The sequence below is a fragment of the Monomorium pharaonis genome, chromosome 6 (assembly GCF_013373865.1).
Source record: "Monomorium pharaonis isolate MP-MQ-018 chromosome 6, ASM1337386v2, whole genome shotgun sequence".
Taxonomy (NCBI): Eukaryota; Metazoa; Arthropoda; class Insecta; order Hymenoptera; family Formicidae; genus Monomorium; species Monomorium pharaonis.
The window spans coordinates 7,260,661-7,280,355 of record NC_050472.1 but is presented as its reverse complement, the minus strand read 5'-3'; the positions used below and the strand labels follow the sequence as shown (position 1 = coordinate 7,280,355).

Here is a 19,695-nt window from a genome sequence, read left to right as displayed (position 1 = left end):
TAACATGGAGATTATCAAAAAATTTTTCTAATTATAACGAAATAATCCGCCGGGTTCATTTATTTGTTAAATTATTTATGAAAAAATTATTAATTTTTTATTCTATCTCTTGTTAGTATGTTTTTCAGTAGCATAAACGCTGGCGTACGTCTCGGAGACGTAGGGTTGTAAACAGCATGTCTTACGAAAGTATATGGAAGGGAGATAATGTCGAAAAAGCAACAAAAAGAATTATCAGCAGTTAAGGATTAATCTATATATTACTTAAACTTTTATTATTTTACTCATTAATGTCACAAATATAAAAGTATATTTTTAATTAAATATTAATTGTTTATTCATTATTCTATGATACTTATATCTTTATAACAACTTACTTGAAATTTTTCTAATCTCAAGTTTGTATAGTGTTGAACATATTTTTAATTAATTTTATATATATTACTTTAAATATACTTTAAAAACTTTTATTTTTATTAATTACACGACATTTATCAAAATAACTTAAATAAACTCTTATAAAATTTTTTCGTAAATTTTTGAAATATCAGTATTAATAGAAGTATCACTATAACATGTTTAATTATATTATGTTTAACTTCTCATTTTACATGTTGTTATATTATATGGATCAGTTGGCTGATACATTCATTTGTATTAGAATGACGACGTATGTTGTGACCGTGGCAAAGAACTGAAAGATACAGTTTTATTTTTTTTTTTTTCTTAAATTATTGCAGAATTATATTAAATTATATAGTTCTAAACTAAATTTTATTACGTACAGTTATACTAAAAATATCACTATTACTAAAAATGAAAATAAATAATGTAATTTTTTAAATTAACTTAAACATATGACAAGTAAGTTAAACAACATACCTTGCCAGTAAGAGAATTATCAATTGTAAAAAAACCAGAAGCAGTAAAATTTAATGAATTAAGCACTACTTGCTGTGTAAATTGACGAATCTGCAAATACATTTGCGTTCTTATAGATAAACACATACGCGCATTACATACATTAGAAATTACATATTATAATCAAATATTGAATTTGTATATATATTTGCAGTTTAATCTTAATTTTAAATAAATAGTTTTATATATAGTAAATATTATTAACGTCTTATGTTTTAAAAGATTATCTAATTCAATTGTTATAATATTTACTTGTTATGTTATCAATAATACATAAACAGGCTTACCTCTTCTCTCATATCATCATCAATAATAGACCCTTCAAAAGATTGTATAATTTCGCCAGTTTTATATGCCTAAAAATATAAATGGAACGAAATGATTTGATGTAGTCATAACATAAAGTTAAGAATAAATTACAGTGTATTTTACTCTATATATATATATTTATAAATATATAAATAATTAATATATATAAACATAAGGACATTCTGTGAGTATATTATAAGATACCTAAGCCGAATAAAGCCTAGTACTAAATAAGATTTATTTTTAAATTTATTACGCGTTTTAATGCATAAAGCTTATGTTTAAAATATGTGCCATGGAACTAGATAAAGAGGCGCTGTCTGGGGAATTAAAACAACTCACCTATTCAATGCGACAAAATACATATAATAAAATAGGTATATTAGTTGTTTTATTAGAAGTTTATCACAAAATTTATGAAACATTAGTTTATACTTTATATTGTAATGTGTCATATATAATATATCATATATAATATAATATTATTAAATTTCCTAACTGTAAAAAACAACAAATACAAATATCGTTTTTTTTAGAATAAGTATATTAAATAATTTTAAAAACAATGTAATCAATAAATAAGGTTTGTTTATTTGACTATTGTTATTCGTTTGTTATATGCAGCTCATATCAGACAGGCAAACAATAACAATTTTCGATGCTATTTTTGTAACTTTTGGAAAGTTGACTACACCCATAGCTAAAAATTTCTAAAACTTAAAAAATATTTTAAAAATAGAGTTAATAATTTTAGTTTTATGATTAATAATTATTATTGATTATTATTATTTATCAATTATTTTAAAATTGATTAAAAACAATAATATTTAATACCTTAGTTGTTTTCAATTTATTTCTAGTTTATTATAGATATAAATATTATTATATCTATAAGCATATAATAAAACCCAATATGATAAAATTTAAAAATAATTCTTTATATTTATTTAGAAACATTCTATTTGTAAGAAACAGACATACTTCATTTTTATGGGTTATTAAAATAAAGATTTTATTCTTACAAGACTGATTTCAATGTCCCTATGTATAAATAAAGTTTAAAACACAAATGAATTTAGTGATCCTCATTTAAATGTAAAATACCTTATAGTTTATATATAATAAATGTAAGTGGTATATTATTCTTAATACAAACTTGATAGGGTCACTACATTAGTCGTTGAACAGTTACCAGTAAACGACTATTTTTAAAAAATATTAAAATAATAAGACATTAAAATAATAAATTACATGATATTTTTCTAAAATAAAACAAACTGAAAACATAAACTAAAAAATGTTTTTTATAAGATGTTATAACATTTTAACAGATATTATAATATTGTTTACTTTTATAATACTGTTATATTTTGTTATAATTAATGTTTTTGCAATGTATTAAAAAATAAATGCTTGAGAAATTGGCGTATCTTGAATTTCTTATTTATTCATTAACTAACGTAGTGACTTTAGATTTAACTTTAAAATCTCTAAATAATGCGATTCTAAGTATTGAATATAATTTATTTTACTTTGATGAAATAAACAACAATTTTTTATACCTCGGTTGATACACTCGTGCAAAGACAATTTACTAATATAATTTTAACTGAATAAATGCATCCCCATAATGCCATGTCTAAAACTTTTTCGCCGGCGATCATCAAATGGCCAGAAAATACTCGGTATAAGCAATACGTAGTCGCTGTTACTACCGTAAAATGAACTGCCATTTCGAGCAGAAGTTGCAAACAATAAGCATGATTAATTTGTTGTCCTATTTTTGTAATTTCCAAATGTAAAATTCTTTGACATAAAAATATTAAATAATTAGTGATTATATTAAACTATTAGAGTAATACAAATTTTTTTAAATATTTAATAATTTAGGTAAACTACAAAATTCAAGTACAAGTAAAAAAAATATATAAATTAGATTTAATTCTTAAAAAAAATAACGACAATAATTTAATAAATATAAAAAAATTCGTAAAATAAAAAATAACTATTTTTTAATTTTAAAGTAATATAATTACATAACTTAAATAATATAAAAACCTTAATTACTGTTACAAGATTTTTAATTGTTATGAAACTAATTGAAACTAATTTAACAAGAAAATTAGCAATCTTACCTTAATGTCTGAATGAGATGCATTATCTTGTTTTTGTGGCTTTTATAGTTTGCCATGACAAACGTAATAGACGTATTGTTATGCTGATTATGAATCTTAATGGTATTTGATTTATTTACGCACAGCACTATATTGTCAACTAGATCGTTTATCTTTTGAAATTTTTGTTGAATACATCTGCCGTATTACAATCTTAATCAGTATTCGAGTATGAGTAATGTTATACATTTACTTGTCCATTACAAATGATTTAAAAGAAATTTACTACGTGCTCGTTAAATATTTTCGAATTAAAAGAAAGTTTAACAATTTTAATTGTTTGCCACGTTTGACAAGCTTCTCACGAAATAAGTGTCACTTCTTTGTTTGACAAACATATTACTTGCCTAATAAACGAAGCGAAGGTGACGCCTACTATAGAATTTATCATAATCGGAAAACAGATGCATATGGAGCAAAGAAAAGCAGATCCGTATCCAGTCTCATGATACATCCACAGTATATTCGTGATGCCTACTATTATCATGCCTACTGTCCAGACAATAATGAGATACAGAACATTCCGAAAAATTTTCGGGTATTCCGGTTTTAAACCCAATGTCTTCAAAGTATTGTCCACCATGCTCGTTTTCTTAATTATGTTAGTCATGTTCTTTAAGCACAGTGAAACTCATTAGTATAAATCAGTAAAGAGTGACCGCAAAAACAGGCTTAAAATCGCCTGTTTCATGGATATCGAAGTTTGAGTCGATTTTGGCGGTAAATAATTATACATTATGGAACATCAATTTTCTGAAAATTTCAGATTAGCATACCTTTTATTATTGAGATATGAGGGATTAAATTGGTCACTATGCACCAATGAAGGGTATGCCATTTTATCCGTTTAACACAAAAAACCTCGAGATTATTTCTCATATAAAAAAATGTTTCAGATAAGATTTGTTTATCTGTTAGAAGATTAATTTATCGTGACCTCAAATCGACGTTTAAGTCAGAATTATGTTGAACGTGTAAAATGGCGTAACCTTTATTCGTGAATAATATCAACTTTAATCCTTTATATCTCAGCAATAAAAGTATGCTCAATTCGAAATTTTTAGGGGATGAATATTTGATGATATACTGCAATTATTTACCAAAATCGTATCAAAATTCGATGTCCACGAAACGGGCGATTTTTGCGGTCATTCTTTATTGAATAATAGTTATTCGGAAACATACGAAATGTCACGTTAAAGGAAAAAGTAATATATACTCACGCAAATGCAAACAATTAAAAAGTACTTTATTATAAAATTTAGTTAAATATATTAAAAATTACAAAATATTGAAAATAATTTATTTAATAAAATATTTTTTTATATAAACTTTTTTGTAAATGTATGAAAAAATTAACTAAATCTTAATATTTCCAAAATTAGTCTGTAGTTTTTCCATAATTTTCAATTTTTATCTCTCTCTCTCTCTCTCTCTCTCTCTCTCTCTCTCTCTCTCTCTCTCTCTTTCTTTACACTTATATTAAATCATTTTATATTGTTACGTACCTCTGATTTCCACCAAAACAGAATTATAGCCAAGATAGCTACCATGATATTGACCCCCATAACAAATTGAAATATAATAAAATCAGAACTGAACGCTTCCAAAAAGATACAAATTCCTTCGTAAAGTAAAAAAAAATATATAATCAATATCGAAATGGCGTAGAAAATGCTTAGGAAATATCGTGGGCGATTTATGGGTAATTCGAATATTCCCATACAAAATATACAATTGAGCCATATGATAGGACTAACTGCCTGTTTTAAAGTTTTCACATCCGTCATCATCTTAAACCATCTACTACCTATGGACTAATCTATAAGATTAGTAATACAAATTGGTACTTAAAATAATCTACAATTAATACTTTAAATAAATAACAAATAAATAACTTACGTTTTCAAATTTTATGTACAGTTGAATGTGTAGTTCCTTTGTTAAAATAATAAATTACGTAAACAATAAGACTCAGATAACTAACAGTCACTTATCTTAATTGTGAGTGTAATCAAATTGTCGTCAGGCGCGGGAAGAGAACGTGTTGCACCCATTCAACGTTTGTAAAGAACTAAATTTGACTTGAATACTAATCCTGCGTATTATCCTTAATGAATCCTACACCTGGCGAGCAACTAAGCTGATAAGCCATCTCGCGTGACAATACGTTACATCGCCGCCTGCGTACGACATGCAATTTCACTTATTACACGTATTATTTCACTCCACTTGTGTATATTGTACACACCTTCGATTACTTAGTTTGGCCATAGCTTGCCTGACCTTCCCTCACTACGAGAAGCGTTTTTAACTATAAATAATTGTAATTTAAGATTATCTCTTTCTCGGTACTTTAGTACGATATTATTTCTGATAAAAAATAATTGTGCCTTTTGACCTGAATTTTAATTAAATAAAGTATAAAGATAGAACTTTAATATTTCTTTCGAATTACATACATGGAACTTTTATGTTGATTATACATACTATAATTGAATAAAAGTAACATAATGAAAAGTTATACAGTTGAGCTACATGCAAACATATTGATTATGTTCTATATTTTATTTGGAATTTATAACATGATAGTTGTTTGTATAAAAAATATTGCTATACACTTAATTGTATGATGTATTTCTGTTTAATCAATTTAAATATCGTGTTAAGTTTTACAAAGGAAAATTATTTACATAATTTTTCCTTAAACATATGTTTGCATTTTATCGTAAATGATCTAGAACTCATTAGAGCTTTCATCTTAATTGAAAGTTACATTGAAATGCTATGCAATTATACGATAAAATGAATGATAAAAGTAATATTATTAATGGAACGTTTTGCAGTTAGAAAAACTGGTTTCTGGTATTTTTTTTATAATTATTTTAATCTTCATCATTAATCGACCAATCAACTAATCAACTCTACAATATTAAACGATGTAGACACATATACATATACTTATTTATATTATCAAAAATATATTTTCTTAATATATGTATTTTTTTAATTTATTATTCTAATTGCGCGTAAATGCACGCTAAACCATTGAAAATATGACTATAAAGAGAAGTTTCTGTAATAATAAGATTTAGAGAAGATTTGTAAAAATACAGAAAATTATAATATATTCACTTTACAATATTTAAACGTAATAACTAAGCTTCGTGGTTTAGTGCCTGATTTGAAATAAGGTGTTACACAGTTTTAACCCATTACAGGACCAGCAGTTACAGGACTGGTACAAAAAATTACAAAAGAAATTTTTCTACTGTATTTATTTCTCAAACTTTTGTCTAATTTTTCTTTTAAAAATAAAATTCTCAAGTTGGTCAAATAGCTATTAAAATGACTAAAGCAGTTTAATTACTAAATGACTTAAACTGCATATAAAAAGCTGGCATAAAACATTATTTTACATAATATTTATGTAATCCACTATAACTATACATCCAGTAAAAAAATTTATATGTGATCAATTAAATTAAATATAAATACATAATTATATATTAAATGTATCAATATACATGTTTATAAAATTTTAAACATATTGTTTAATAGTTATATCTTTATTTCAAAATAATACATAAAATATAACATATTTTGTTTTTAATAATATACAAAATATCTCATATAATTGTTACGTCCGGCAGACTCCACGATTTCCCTTCGTCAGAGAAACAAATAAAACTTACAAAAGAAATTCCGTTTCAACGGTCTCCGACTAATTATGCGTCTAGAATTAGTCTGTTAGAAACGTGACGACAAACATGGATAGACGACCAGGTTGATAAATTCAACTTCTTTTGAATATTGAGTCAACAAATAAATTCTAAAGGTAGAAATACAAAAACAAACTCGGGTTCTAAGCAAAGTTTCACGTTTTCTCACAAAAAATGAGCAATAAAGAATCCAAACATTAGTAAAAAATAAATGACCGTTTCCTCCATCTGCAAACCATACTGTAGCACGTCTAGCACAAACAAATTATTTATCTTTTTAAACCCTAAGGAAAGATAAGTAACCTACGCGATAGATCGGATCCCTTCGATAAGATTAAAGGAATGTGGGAGGAAACACAGAAACTTTCGACAGATCACTCAACGTTTGATTGGTTAAAAAGGAAAAACTATTTTTCCAATAAGAAAACGTAGAATTGACCTTCCACACAATCCTGAAAAAGTCCTATCAATTAGAATATTTGAACAACCTACATTTGGATCCTCTCTCTGTAAAACTCTGTATATATAAAACCAAATCTTGAAGAAGAGTTGCAGTTTTTCACCCCAGTTAGTAGTAATCGGTAACGAGAAAAGGTAGTAGTTAGTTAGTTAGTTAGTTAGTTAGTTAGTTAGTAAAAGAAATAATCATGTAGAATCAGTGCGCAAATAAATCTTTAGTGCCGTTCCATCCAAGAAATCCCTTCGATTCCGACAGATTTGTTCGAGAACCAGTAATGAGTAAATTCCACAATCACAATTTTCTTTTGTTTTTACGTTACTCATCTACTCCCTTCCGTTTTAATTCTTTAAGACACGCTCCTATTATTTATAAATAATTCCCTCTGAATTTCTCTCTCTAGTCCCCTTTTTTTCTCCGGTTCGGATTTGGAGCCTTTATTCGAGAGTCCGGCCAGTAGGCCTATTCTGTAACTCGTTAAAAGGTGTCGGTATCGTTATACTGTCGTTGCGCAGCTTTTTTACCATATAAAATATCTGCGCAACAACTGTATAACGATACCGACACCTCTTAACAAGTTACAGAATCGCGGCACAGGCGATAGTACCTATCCCGGTACGCGAATTCCGAGCCTACCGTTCAAGAGTCCGGCCAGGCGTCCCGGTTCGCGGATTCCGGCCCTAGTGTTCGAGAGTCTGAGCAATAATTCACGGTTTCGGATTTCAATTTTTAAGAGTCTATATTTACCTAATTTCTCCTCCCCGAATTACTTAAGACAGAATGTCACTCACAAGCAAAGAGTTGCCCATTAGTTTTACACTTCGAAATTAATAACCTTTGTGTATTTTTAAAACTTTATTAATAACCCTTTGTTAAATTTTAAAACTTTTGTAAACTCAACCGAAATCTATGTTTACAATCCTTTGCGTATTTAAAACCTTTAATAATAATTCTTGCGTATCCTTAAGAGGATCCAGGAGTGCCTTTGAAATTTGATCGAGGTCGATAATGTAGAGTCATTCGTGCACATCATTATGAGATTTCATATGTATTTCTTATATAGATTTAGAAATCCTTTTCCAGAATTAAAGTACACATATTAATATTAATCTATAAATTGGATTTTATATTGAAAACAAAAAAATTGTTTCTTATATTGCTCTATTTATCGACTTTTTACCTGTACATAACTCAAATTTTCGTTTTTTCATTTTCCAATTTGCGGAATGCGAATCTTTTTTTCTAGGATTCTAATCTTATTTCTAATTGCACGATATTATTCCTGAGAGTTTTTTTTAGGGGGCGACGTGATTATTTTATACATATAAACTATAGATTTTTTGTATGAAGCAAATATTGTCGTTAAGGGGATGCTGGAGATGGGTCTGTTTTACCAATTAAACGCGATTATTGTTTTTCTAAAAAATCTTTTTGTTGATTACACAGAATTAAAAATCCTTCTACAGAATTAAAATATAGACACTAACGGAGTGCGCAGTACACAAGTTCATTAGAAAAACAAAAAAAATTAAAAAATTACAGTTTTGTGATCGATTCCTGTAGTCGACTTGTGAAAACATTTACTACATATAAAAGTTTTAGACTTTGTACGTTAAAAACAAGCGTGCCTCGCACATTGCATTAAAAGAAAGTACAATTCTGTGCTTTTAGAAATGAGCCTAGACGCTTCAGTATAATAATTTCTTTTAATGAAAATCTTGTATGTATGTATGAGTGCGGATTTGGAAAAAGTCGGTAAGTAGAGTAATATAAAAAAAAATTTGTTTCTCGATATAAAATCCAATTCACAGATTGATATTAATATGTGTACTTTAATTTTAGAAAAGAATTTTCAAATCTATGAAAGAAATATATACGAAATCTTATTAATGATGTGCACGAATGACTCTACATTATCGACCCCAATCAAGTTTGAGAAGCAGTCCAGCATCTTCTTAAGTGACTAATAAATAACAATTTTTTTTTATTTATCAGAACAAATCGTACATCGCCCTCTTCATTTTTGTGCGTACTTTAATCCTGTAAAAGGATTTTGCATTCTGTTACTCTAATTCGAAAATCCAAGTTCCCAAAAAAATGTCGGTAACTCTGTCACTCCCGGATCCCCTTAAAACCTTTGTAAACTCAACCGAAAATCTATGTTTATAACTCTTTGCGTATTTGAAAACTCTAATAATGATCTTTTGCGTAATTTTAAAACTTTGTAAACTTTTGCAAAATTTATTTAATAACCATTCATGTAACTTAATCTTTGTAAATTTATAGCTAACAAATTATGTTAAACATTGATTTTAGCGCCCATTATTATTCTTATAACACCTTGGAAAATTTAGAATAAATACTTTGTTATTTCTTTTTTTTATTACATAAATTTCATCATTTATTTTAATTAATAACGACCTTCCGTCGCTTATCCTAAACAAAGATAGCATTTGGTCCGATCCCGAGTTAAAGCGATTCAATTCGTTGACTCAAAACATGGACCGACGAACGCATGACTCGAAAACGGGTTCTAACGAGCTTACCGGCACGCTGACCCACATTTTTCAGTCGCAAAAAGTGCGTTCGACCCGAGGCACCTCTCTTAATTTGTGTGACTACGGAAATTTCTACATGTTTGTTACGTCCTTCCCTGTCTTACATGTTCTCCCTGAAATATCCTTCCTACCAAATAAATAGAGTTAAATCCTATAAGGCTGGACGTAACAGTATTGATCTTAAATTTATTTTTGAAAGCACGCGTTCATGTACTTGATCTATCTTTTTTTGGTATCAAAATTGGCGCATAGTTGACGCATTTACTTCATAACATTTTTTTTGTAGAAAAGACAATAAAACAATAGCATAATAAGTCAATTTACCTAATATAATAGCTTTTTCTCTTAGAGACCCACACACACATTTGCTGCCCTTTTTACCTTTTTTTAAAAAGATTCCTTAATACAATAATATATGCATGTTACTGCAATATCAACATTATGATTCAATCGAGACTGTTGTACTTGCATTAATAGCAAATATTATATTAAGTACATCTTTTGTTAGCAGCCCGCAATAAGACAATTTGTTAAATCATTAAGGGCCACTTGCACCAAACTCTGATTAATTTAATAACCAAATTTTGATTAACTTAATCGACGATTAGTCTATTGGAATTGACCAATCGTATTTATCGTTAATCAAAATTAACAAATGCGATTGGTAAATTCCAATAGACTAATCAACAATTAAGTTAATCAAAATTTGGTGCAAGTGGCCCTAATTAATTTACTTCTTTCTCAGTTGAAGCAAAGGGCAGAGAAAGTCAAAACAAGGCCTAACTTTACACATTTTTTGTCAAATAATTCATGTACACTAGCACTTACGTGCCTATCAAAGTATTACTTTTAATTAATATTTAATTATTAATTAATTTTAATTTTATTATAAAGTTCTAACAATAAAAAACAAACTTGGAATTCAACTTAAAAAAAAATTGATATTAAATGTATCGATTTTTTATAAAAAATCGATTATAAAATGAGCAACGAAAAATCATATATGTAGCAAATGTCAGAAAAACAATTATAAAACAACAAAATTTGTTGTAGATATCTTTCTAGATTATGTCATCTAGATAAACAAAATTTATAGTAAAAATCCATTTTTATAATAAAAAATGGATATTACTAACAATACAAATCTTTATTAAAATTATAAAATAATGGATTCTGTACAAGCTAGCAATCAGGTAATTTAACTTAGACCAATACTAGCTTGATATTTTATATTTTTATAATGTAACTTTAATTTTGCATGTCTTCGTCTCTCTCTCTCTCTCCCTCTCTCTCTCTCTCTTTTTATTCAAATTATTGATCATTTAAAACGGAATTGTTTTAAATTTTAAACTATTATATAAATTTTAACAACTTACACCATGGATAAATCCATTGCAACAAAACCAATGATACAAACTTATAAGTTTTAGCAATATTATAAGAAATAGTTGTTTCTACTACTAATCTGTAATTTTTTAATCAAAGATTTATATAAAAATAATTGATTTTTTTGATAACACAATTCTTCTTAACTCCGATAACTTTCTTCTAAAATCTATTTCTTTTTACAATATAATGTTTTTTTTATGAACAACATTATTTATTTAATTTTTTAATATTTATGTATTTTATCTATATTCCTGCATTTCTTTCAAAATTTTAGATTTTTTCAAGAATAAAAAAAAAGTTAAATGCTCTTATAAAATAAATTTTATATTAATCTATTCTAGATCTATAGAAGCTGATATATAATGAAGACGAAATAAACATTAAAACTGAAGAAAACTTGTACAATTCAACAATGAACACATGATTCTCTAAATTCTAATATTAATTAAATAATCAAAAATAACTAATACAGTTAAGAAAACGCAATAGAAAGATGCATATAATTCAATTAATCAATGACTATCGTAATTATAAAAATAAGGACAAAATGCACAAAATTAAATATGTAAAAGACATTATACAAGATTTGGAAAACTATGGACCAGCTAGTTTAATACACATTGCTATTCTGAGTAACATACTTAAAAGACGCATTAATATATGGAATGCTAATGGTAATTTGAATAAGATGATTGGAAGAAAAAAATTGGGACCATCTATAGATATTGAATATCATGCAAACAATTCTGAACAAATTGGTAAGTTGTTAATTAAATAACTATAAAAAGAAATGGATAAAGTTGTTCTGATTTATAAAATTTTATGAACAAATTAAAAAAGATTTTATTTTCAAACAATTACGTTTTAATCCAATTAAAATAAAATCGAAAAAATAATTTATCTTTTATCTCAAAACAAACTTTTACTACAAGTCTTTTTTTCACATTAATGATTATGTAAGAAATGACTTTATCTGTACAAACTTGGGTTACTCGTGTCTCATTTTTTTATTTATTTATAGTAATTAAAAAAATTTCTAAATGTTAATTTATTTATAGTGATTTAGAAAATCTCTAAATATTCATAAACATTATAGTGATTAGAAAATTTCCTAAATATTCATAAACATATTTTTAAGCTATTAAGAAACGTTTGGTTATTTTGGAAAAAGACAAAATTTATACTAATTTATTATCCAAAATCAGTCACCAATTAAGTCCCATACAACACAAAACATTAGTAACCACGTTGCAGCAATGTTGCAAACTGAACTAAAAAATGAGAGCGATTTAATGATTAAGAAAATCGTGCTAATTCGCAGCGCCATCACATCCATTTTTCTTACACTACGTAGAACTACGCATGATGTAAAGACTGTAAAGATATGAGGTGAAACATTCCCGTGGATGCGCATTCGTTCAAATTAATTGCAAACCAATCGGTGACTTGCTCCAAATTGTGTATGTATATGTTTTTTTTGTGTAGGTTTCTTTATGTATGTGTATGTTTTGTTTTATCAATATTATGTTAGAATTTAGTGTAAATTTTGATTTTAATTTTTTATTGGTTCTTCCTGCCACTGTGCGCAATGTTTCACCTTATTTGCATATATTGCACACCCTAGAATTACGTAGCCATATCCACTTTTTGAGAGAATAATACGCTATTTTTGGTTTACATTCGTGTTATATCCACAATCAAGGATATGCTGTATTTCAAATTTATGTTTACAAAGATTATATATATATATATATATATATATATATATATATATATATATATACACATTACTGTTAAATGATGTTTACGCAAATTTTCTTTAAATAAATTATAGAAACATTAAAATTACTAAAAATTGAATAATAATACTCAACCAACAATATGGAAAAAAGTAATTAAATTTTAACATTAAAATTTAAAGCAATTAAGGAGATGCTGGACTACCTCTCAAACTTGATCGAGGTCCATAATGTAGAGTCATTCATGCACATTATTAATGAGATTTCGTATATATTTCATTTTTATATTAAATTTGGAAATTTTTTTCCAGAATTAAAATACACATATTAATATCAATCTATGAATTAGATTTTATATTGAGAACAAAAGGAATTTTTTTCATATTACACTACTTATCGACTTCTTCCAAATCCGCACTCACACACACATGAAATTTTCATGGACATTTTTTCTTATATCAGAAGCTGTTTTGAAAGCACATTATTTTTTTCTATAATGACAACCTTGCATAACAGTTATTTTATACGTAAAGCGTCTTTAAAACTCAGTACTGCGGGTGAAAATTACGAGACGACAAAAGTATAATTTTCTAATTTTTTTTTGGTTTTTAAAGACAATTTTATCTAGCAGGGTTTATTATTGTCTATACTTTAATTCTGGAAAAGGATTTACAATTCTATGAAATCAATTAAAAGCCAAGTGTACAAAAAAAATAATTAGTGTTTAATCAATAAAACAGACAACTCCAGCATCTTCTTAAAGATAGAAAATTAACTTAATAATGTACACACGCACACACAGAAATCTATAAGTTAAACTTAAATAAATAAACATAAATTAATATTAAATAAACATTACTTATTACGTATTTAAAATGTACATGTAATCAGTATTGACAAATTTGAGGATTCGACACTGAGTCACAGGTGTGGAGGAAAAAAAAACAAAAGTAAGAATCATATATGAGCGCTCAATGAGTCTGCAATATCGTTTTTGCCTATAGATCTTTTTCCTCTCCGCAGCCGCGGTTCGGTACCGAATCATCAAATCTGGCAGCATTGCATGTAACTCAAAGATTACACATCTTCCCTGCATAAAACGTCGGATTAAAAAATATTGAAAAATATTGACATTTTGTCAAAAAGCAGAATTTAGAAGAATTCAGAAGATATACAAAAGATATTTGAATGCTTCTTATTGCGATTGAATGTGAAGAATTCAAAAGTTAAATATTTAAGAGTTATTTAATTGCATTTTTCGTATTCAATTGCAATAAGCATTCAAATAAATGCGAACCTTTGCATTAAAAAAGATTCACTTCTTCTGCTAATTATTATCAGATTCAAAGGCATACAAGATTTTATGGTTCTATTTTCAATATTGCACTTATACGTATTTGCCACGATCCAATCCGAGATTTGTGCAAAGCAGAATTCCCAACAAAATCTTGTGAATGCGGAACACTATTTTTAAATAAAATATTTTATGCAGGGTTCAACATATTTGAAACATATATATTACATCGCTGTATTAGCACATTTACATATCATAAATATAATATTTAAAGCATTCTGTTACATATCTTAAATGCATCAGAGATATAATTTTGTTGCTGACATTCTGTAGTATATGTAACGTATATGTATGATCCCATACAGCACAAAAGCTTGCAGCAACATTGCTGCAACGTTGCAACATTGCATATTGCGATGTAATGTTTCAGAGATATTGCAAAGACATTATTTTACAATATTACTTCAGCAATGATGCAGCAACATTTTAAAATATTATTAAAATAGTGAAAATAGATAAAATTAATATTCAATACAGTTTGAATAAATATATTACAGTAACTTTTCAAAAATAAAGTAAAGGTGATCGTTCTATATTATTTAAAATTTTTTATTTATAGAGATACATGCATTCTGGAGTAGTTTTAATTTGTGTGTAAAACTATTATTATGTAGATTTGTGTATAACATAGTACAAGGTTATTCAAAATTATTTTAAATAACTGTATTTTTTAATTTAACAAATACAGAGTGATTATAGTGACATTAACCAAACGATCATCCAATTAATTCATTCGGTTTTAAATAACTATATTTTGAATTTAACAACAGAGCGGACATCTTCTAAAAGCGGACATTTTACCATTGCTGCAATCTTGCAGCAACCTTGCAGCAACATTTTACAACGTTTATGCAATCTTGCAATCTTGCGTTGCAATGTTGCCACAATGTTGCTGCAATCTTTCTGTGCTGTATGGGATACTTGATATTACCCATACAGCACAGAAAGATTGCAGCAACATTGTGGCAACATTTCAACGCAAGATTGCAAGATTGCATAAACGTTGTAAAATGTTGCTGCAAGGTTGCTGCAAGATTGCAGCAATGGTAAAATGTCCGCTTTTAGAAATATTGTTACGTAATATTGTAGCAATATTGCAGTAAAATATGTATGCAATATTATTTAGAAAAAGATTATTCAAAATAATTCATCTGATTTTAAATAACTATTTTGAATTTAACAAATACAGAGTGATTAGTGAAACTTCAACCAAAAAATAAACTTTGCAAGTTTTGTCTTTTATCTTATATAAGTACATTATAAGATGAGAGACAAAACTTACAAAATTTATCTTTTAGTTGACGTAATCACTCTGTTGTTAAATTCAAAATATAGTTATTTAAAACCGAATGAATTAATTGGATGATCGTTTGGTTAATGTCACTATAATCACTCTGTATTTGTTAAATTAAAAAATACAGTTATTTAAAATAATTTTGAATAACCTTGTACTCTGTTATACACAAATCTACATAATAATAGTTTTACACACAAATTAAAACTACTCCAGAATGCATGTATCTCTATAGATAAAAAATTTTAAATAATATAGAACGATCACTTTTACATTATTTTTGAAAAGTTACTGTAATATATTAATTTATTCAAACTGTATTAAATATTAATTTTATCTATTTTCACTATTTTAATAATATTTTAAAATGTTGCTGCATCATTGCTGAAGCAATATTGTAAAATAATGTCTTTGCAATATCTCTGAAACATTACATCGCAATATGCAATGTTGCAACGTTGCAGCAATGTTGCTGCAAGCTTTTGTGCTGTATGGGTATATATATGAGATATATGTATATGGCACTGTGTTTGCTGTGTGGTCTAAGGTCTTCTCTTTCTCCGCTTTTTCAATCGTCTACTGCACTTCCCACATCAACCTAACTTCTACACCTGTCTATTTAACTTCTCCACAGTCTGTCCTTAACTTTTTTTTATTCTTTCCATTTACTCCTTTCTCATTTTATCTCCTTTCTTATTTTCTGTATACGCATACCTTTTTGTCGCTTAATTTCGCACAAACTCATTCTACTCCTTCTTACAAACTTAATGACAAATTTTACTCCATTCCATTGGAAACAAAGGTTGTATTGTTTATAGAACTTTTCAGAAATATTTTAAACATTTTGCTAAGTGACGCAAACAAAACTTTTGTACACGTAGCCATACATGATGCTATGCGCGTACCTTACACAAGATTGCGCACTTTTCGGTTATTAACATGAGAGTAATATTTAGAAAGAACCCAGCAACTACACTAATGTAACATATATATCTCATATACATAATATCAAGTATCACGAGGTAACGCGTTATGTAGCGTGTAACATACATGTACGTTACATGTACTACAGAATGTCAGCAACAAAATTATATCTCTGATCTATTTAAGATAAGTAACAGAATGCTTTAAATATTATGTATATGATATGTAAATGTGCTAATACAGCGATGTAATATATACATGTTTCAAATATATATAAGATATGTAGATTTCGAATTACATACAATGAAAAATTTAAGGATTTGGTACCCAGCCGCGGCTGTGGAGATCTAAAGGCAAAAACGATATTGTAGACTCAGTGAGCGCTCATATATGATTTTTGCCTTTTGTTCTTTTTCCTATGTATTTTCGAAGCACAAAACCATAACAATATAATTAAACCCATACTGAAAGCTTTATACGTACATGTATGTTACTCGCTACATAACGCGTTACCTCATGATACTCTTAATATTATGCATATGAAATGTATATGTTATATTACTGTGTTTGCTGGGAATATTATTTAAAGTGACAAAAAATTTCATAAACAAAAAATTTTTCACGGTTTTACAAGATTACGTTTTTAATAACCGTTATGAGTTAATAACCATATTATTTAATAACCATATATACGACAAATAAGAATTACAATTTTGTTTCTTTCTAGCCCTCAAAATTATATAACATTTACATCACATCCACATAACAATGTTACATAACACTGTTCTTTCTATGCGCTCCTTCGGTTATGTATTAGTTATGTGTTGGTTTGCTGGGAAATCATGAAAATAATCATTTTATTTTAATTCAATGATATCAAACAATCAATATTAGCTTATCTCATCTTAACCATCGAATGAATAAAGAAAACGACAGTTTCCAACACATTTTTGTTTCCAAATAAGTATAGCAAAATATTAATAACAAACTATTTAGCACTTTAATTATTCCTTACAACAGATTTTGAACAAAATACGTATTATTTACGCGACCGACAATTCTTAAGAATACCTCACTTTTTTTTAAGAATACGCGTGGATAGGATAAGAATGACGTGCGGCAAAAAATGCGAAAAATATATATGTAATTATTGTACTTACTCTGCACGTTACAATCTTTTTGTACTGCACAAATTTCGGAATTTTTTTACTCTACTAATAAACGTGTTGATGAATCGGCAGCCTTGTAAATAACGTCTCACGTCAAAGTAATCGGTAAAAGAAGCATAGTTGGGAATAAAGAATTACTCTTTATTAAATATTTTTAAGTCGACATTTTACATAAAAGTCTTGAATAGATTTTAATTTCTATCTAAATTTTTCTAAATTCTTTTCTAGGTCACTGGACCCTAAGAGGTAGCAAAGATCCCGACAACGTCACTATTGATTTAAACAGCTGCCTTTTTTCGGTGATTGGTTCTCAAATCGGGCAAGATCCATTAAAACTTCGTAAGTGGACTGTGTTAAAACTAAAGGACAATTTTCAGAATTTGGTCAAATGGTTAGACAAAATTCAATGGAAGGGGAATGCAGGAGTATTTCTTATGATTGGCGGAGTAAACGGACACAAACCTGAAAGTCCGAAAAAAAGTTCCAGAAAAGAAAGTCCAATAAAAAGCCCAGAAAAAGAAAAGTACTCAATAAGATACCCAGCACACAGTCAGGAAGAAGACGCTAGACAGCTTCTGGAAGATTCAGAGAACGTAGAAGGCGAAGGTGTTAAGGATGTTAAGGAAAATCTAATTGGACTAATAGGTCATTCTAGAGAGGTGTATGTTGAAAAAGGAAGAAATGGAGGTGTCGAAGTTTATACTAGGATAAATAAATGTACGGAAAAATTTGCTTTTCAGACAGAAAAAGACCAAGATTATGCCCTTCATAGGGCATTGCTATCAAAATCGGGTCAAGAAGCATTACATAAACTTGACAATTCCACTACATCAAGCGCAAAAATACTTATTTCAGAATTAAAAGAACAAAATGTCCCATTTCCTAAAGCTAGCTTTTGGTATGTGGGAAAAAAGCGACATGAGCCAGAAGAAATCGAAGGTGTTATGTTAAAATTAAGACATCATATAAATAAACAAGAAGAAAAAAATGCAAAGCCTCATATAGTTTTCATTGCCCCATTCTATAAAACCAGAAGAAAAAGATGTCAAACGATATTACTTGAATACCGTGATTATATACAAGAACTAACTAAACAAAAATTTGTCCTTTCATCTATATTTGAAGAACTTAATGAAATTCTCACAAAAGATGGATACTCAAAAAGATACACACCATCCAACACGATAGAAGACGCTAGACAGATTCTGGATAATTCAGAGGGCTACGTATGCGCAGATGATCCTGAGAACCCGAAAGATGAAGATTTTAGAAGAGCCATGCTAGAAGCAGGCATGTTGTAAGAAGAAGAAATTATGGTGTCGATGGTGTCGAAGCTTATACTAGGAAAAATAGATGTCAAGAAAAAAGTGCTTTTCGGACAGAAGAAGAACAAGACTATGTTCTTCATAGAGCATTGCTATTACCAGAGGGTCAAGCAGGACTAGTTCTTCTTAACAAAAAATTCAGTGTAGAAATCAACGTACCAGCTTCAGATTTACATGAATCTGATGATAACCGATTTCCTAAAGGAAGCATATGGCATAATGGAAGAAGACTAAAAGATGAATTAGAAATCAATCTTGTCGTCGTAATTTTAGGACGTCATAAAGATGAAAAAGAGAACAAGAGTGCAAAGCCTTTTGTAATAACTATTTACCCAATATTGGAAAAAGAACAAGAAGGAG

General features: G+C 27.9%; 2 protein-coding genes across 4 annotated transcripts; one reads left to right on the top strand and one right to left on the bottom strand.

Annotated features, from left to right (window-relative positions):
- Nucleotides 1-231: 231 nt before the first annotated feature.
- On the bottom strand, nucleotides 232-5,982 carry LOC105831358 (putative gustatory receptor 28b). 3 transcript variants are annotated; one of them, XM_012671424.3, is made up of 8 exons: nucleotides 5,307-5,982; nucleotides 4,913-5,226; nucleotides 3,752-4,017; nucleotides 3,366-3,542; nucleotides 2,793-3,036; nucleotides 1,209-1,277; nucleotides 883-972; nucleotides 232-694 (listed from the first exon to the last, which is right to left on the bottom strand). In XM_012671424.3, exons 2-8 carry the CDS (start codon nucleotides 5,195-5,197, stop codon nucleotides 632-634), a joined length of 1,194 nt encoding a protein of 397 aa, XP_012526878.1. In that variant the 5' UTR covers nucleotides 5,198-5,226; nucleotides 5,307-5,982; the 3' UTR covers nucleotides 232-631. The 3 variants fall into 3 exon arrangements, with proteins under 3 accessions (XP_012526878.1, XP_036144524.1, XP_036144523.1); XM_036288631.1 differs by having other exon boundaries at nucleotides 4,913-5,221; XM_036288630.1 differs by lacking the exon at nucleotides 5,307-5,982 and having other exon boundaries at nucleotides 4,913-5,291.
- A 5,302-nt stretch (nucleotides 5,983-11,284) lies between these two features.
- Nucleotides 11,285-19,445, top strand: LOC118646208. The gene is made up of 3 exons (XM_036288595.1): nucleotides 11,285-11,334; nucleotides 11,872-12,288; nucleotides 18,239-19,445. The coding sequence occupies exons 2-3, from the start codon at nucleotides 12,024-12,026 to the stop codon at nucleotides 19,309-19,311; spliced, it is 1,338 nt and encodes a 445-aa protein (XP_036144488.1). The 5' UTR covers nucleotides 11,285-11,334; nucleotides 11,872-12,023; the 3' UTR covers nucleotides 19,312-19,445.
- The last annotated feature ends 250 nt before the right edge of the window (nucleotides 19,446-19,695 follow it).

What these genes read in the sequence shown, in the direction of transcription:
- LOC118646208 (XM_036288595.1), top strand. Translation starts at nt 12,024, where the DNA reads ATGCATATAATTCAATTAATCAATGACTATCGTAATTATAAAAATAAG. An exon ending in AAACAATTCTGAACAAATTG is followed by an intron (nt 12,289 to 18,238) that starts GTAAGTTGTTAA and finishes ATTCTTTTCTAG; the next exon opens with GTCACTGGACCCTAAGAGGT.
- LOC105831358 (XM_012671424.3), bottom strand. Translation starts at nt 5,197, where the DNA reads ATGATGACGGATGTGAAAACTTTAAAACAGGCAGTTAGTCCTATCATA. An exon ending in TGTTTTGGTGGAAATCAGAG is followed by an intron (nt 4,018 to 4,912) that starts GTACGTAACAAT and finishes CTGTGCTTAAAG; the next exon opens with AACATGACTAACATAATTAA. An exon ending in ACCTTCGCTTCGTTTATTAG is followed by an intron (nt 3,543 to 3,751) that starts GCAAGTAATATG and finishes GTAATACGGCAG; the next exon opens with ATGTATTCAACAAAAATTTC.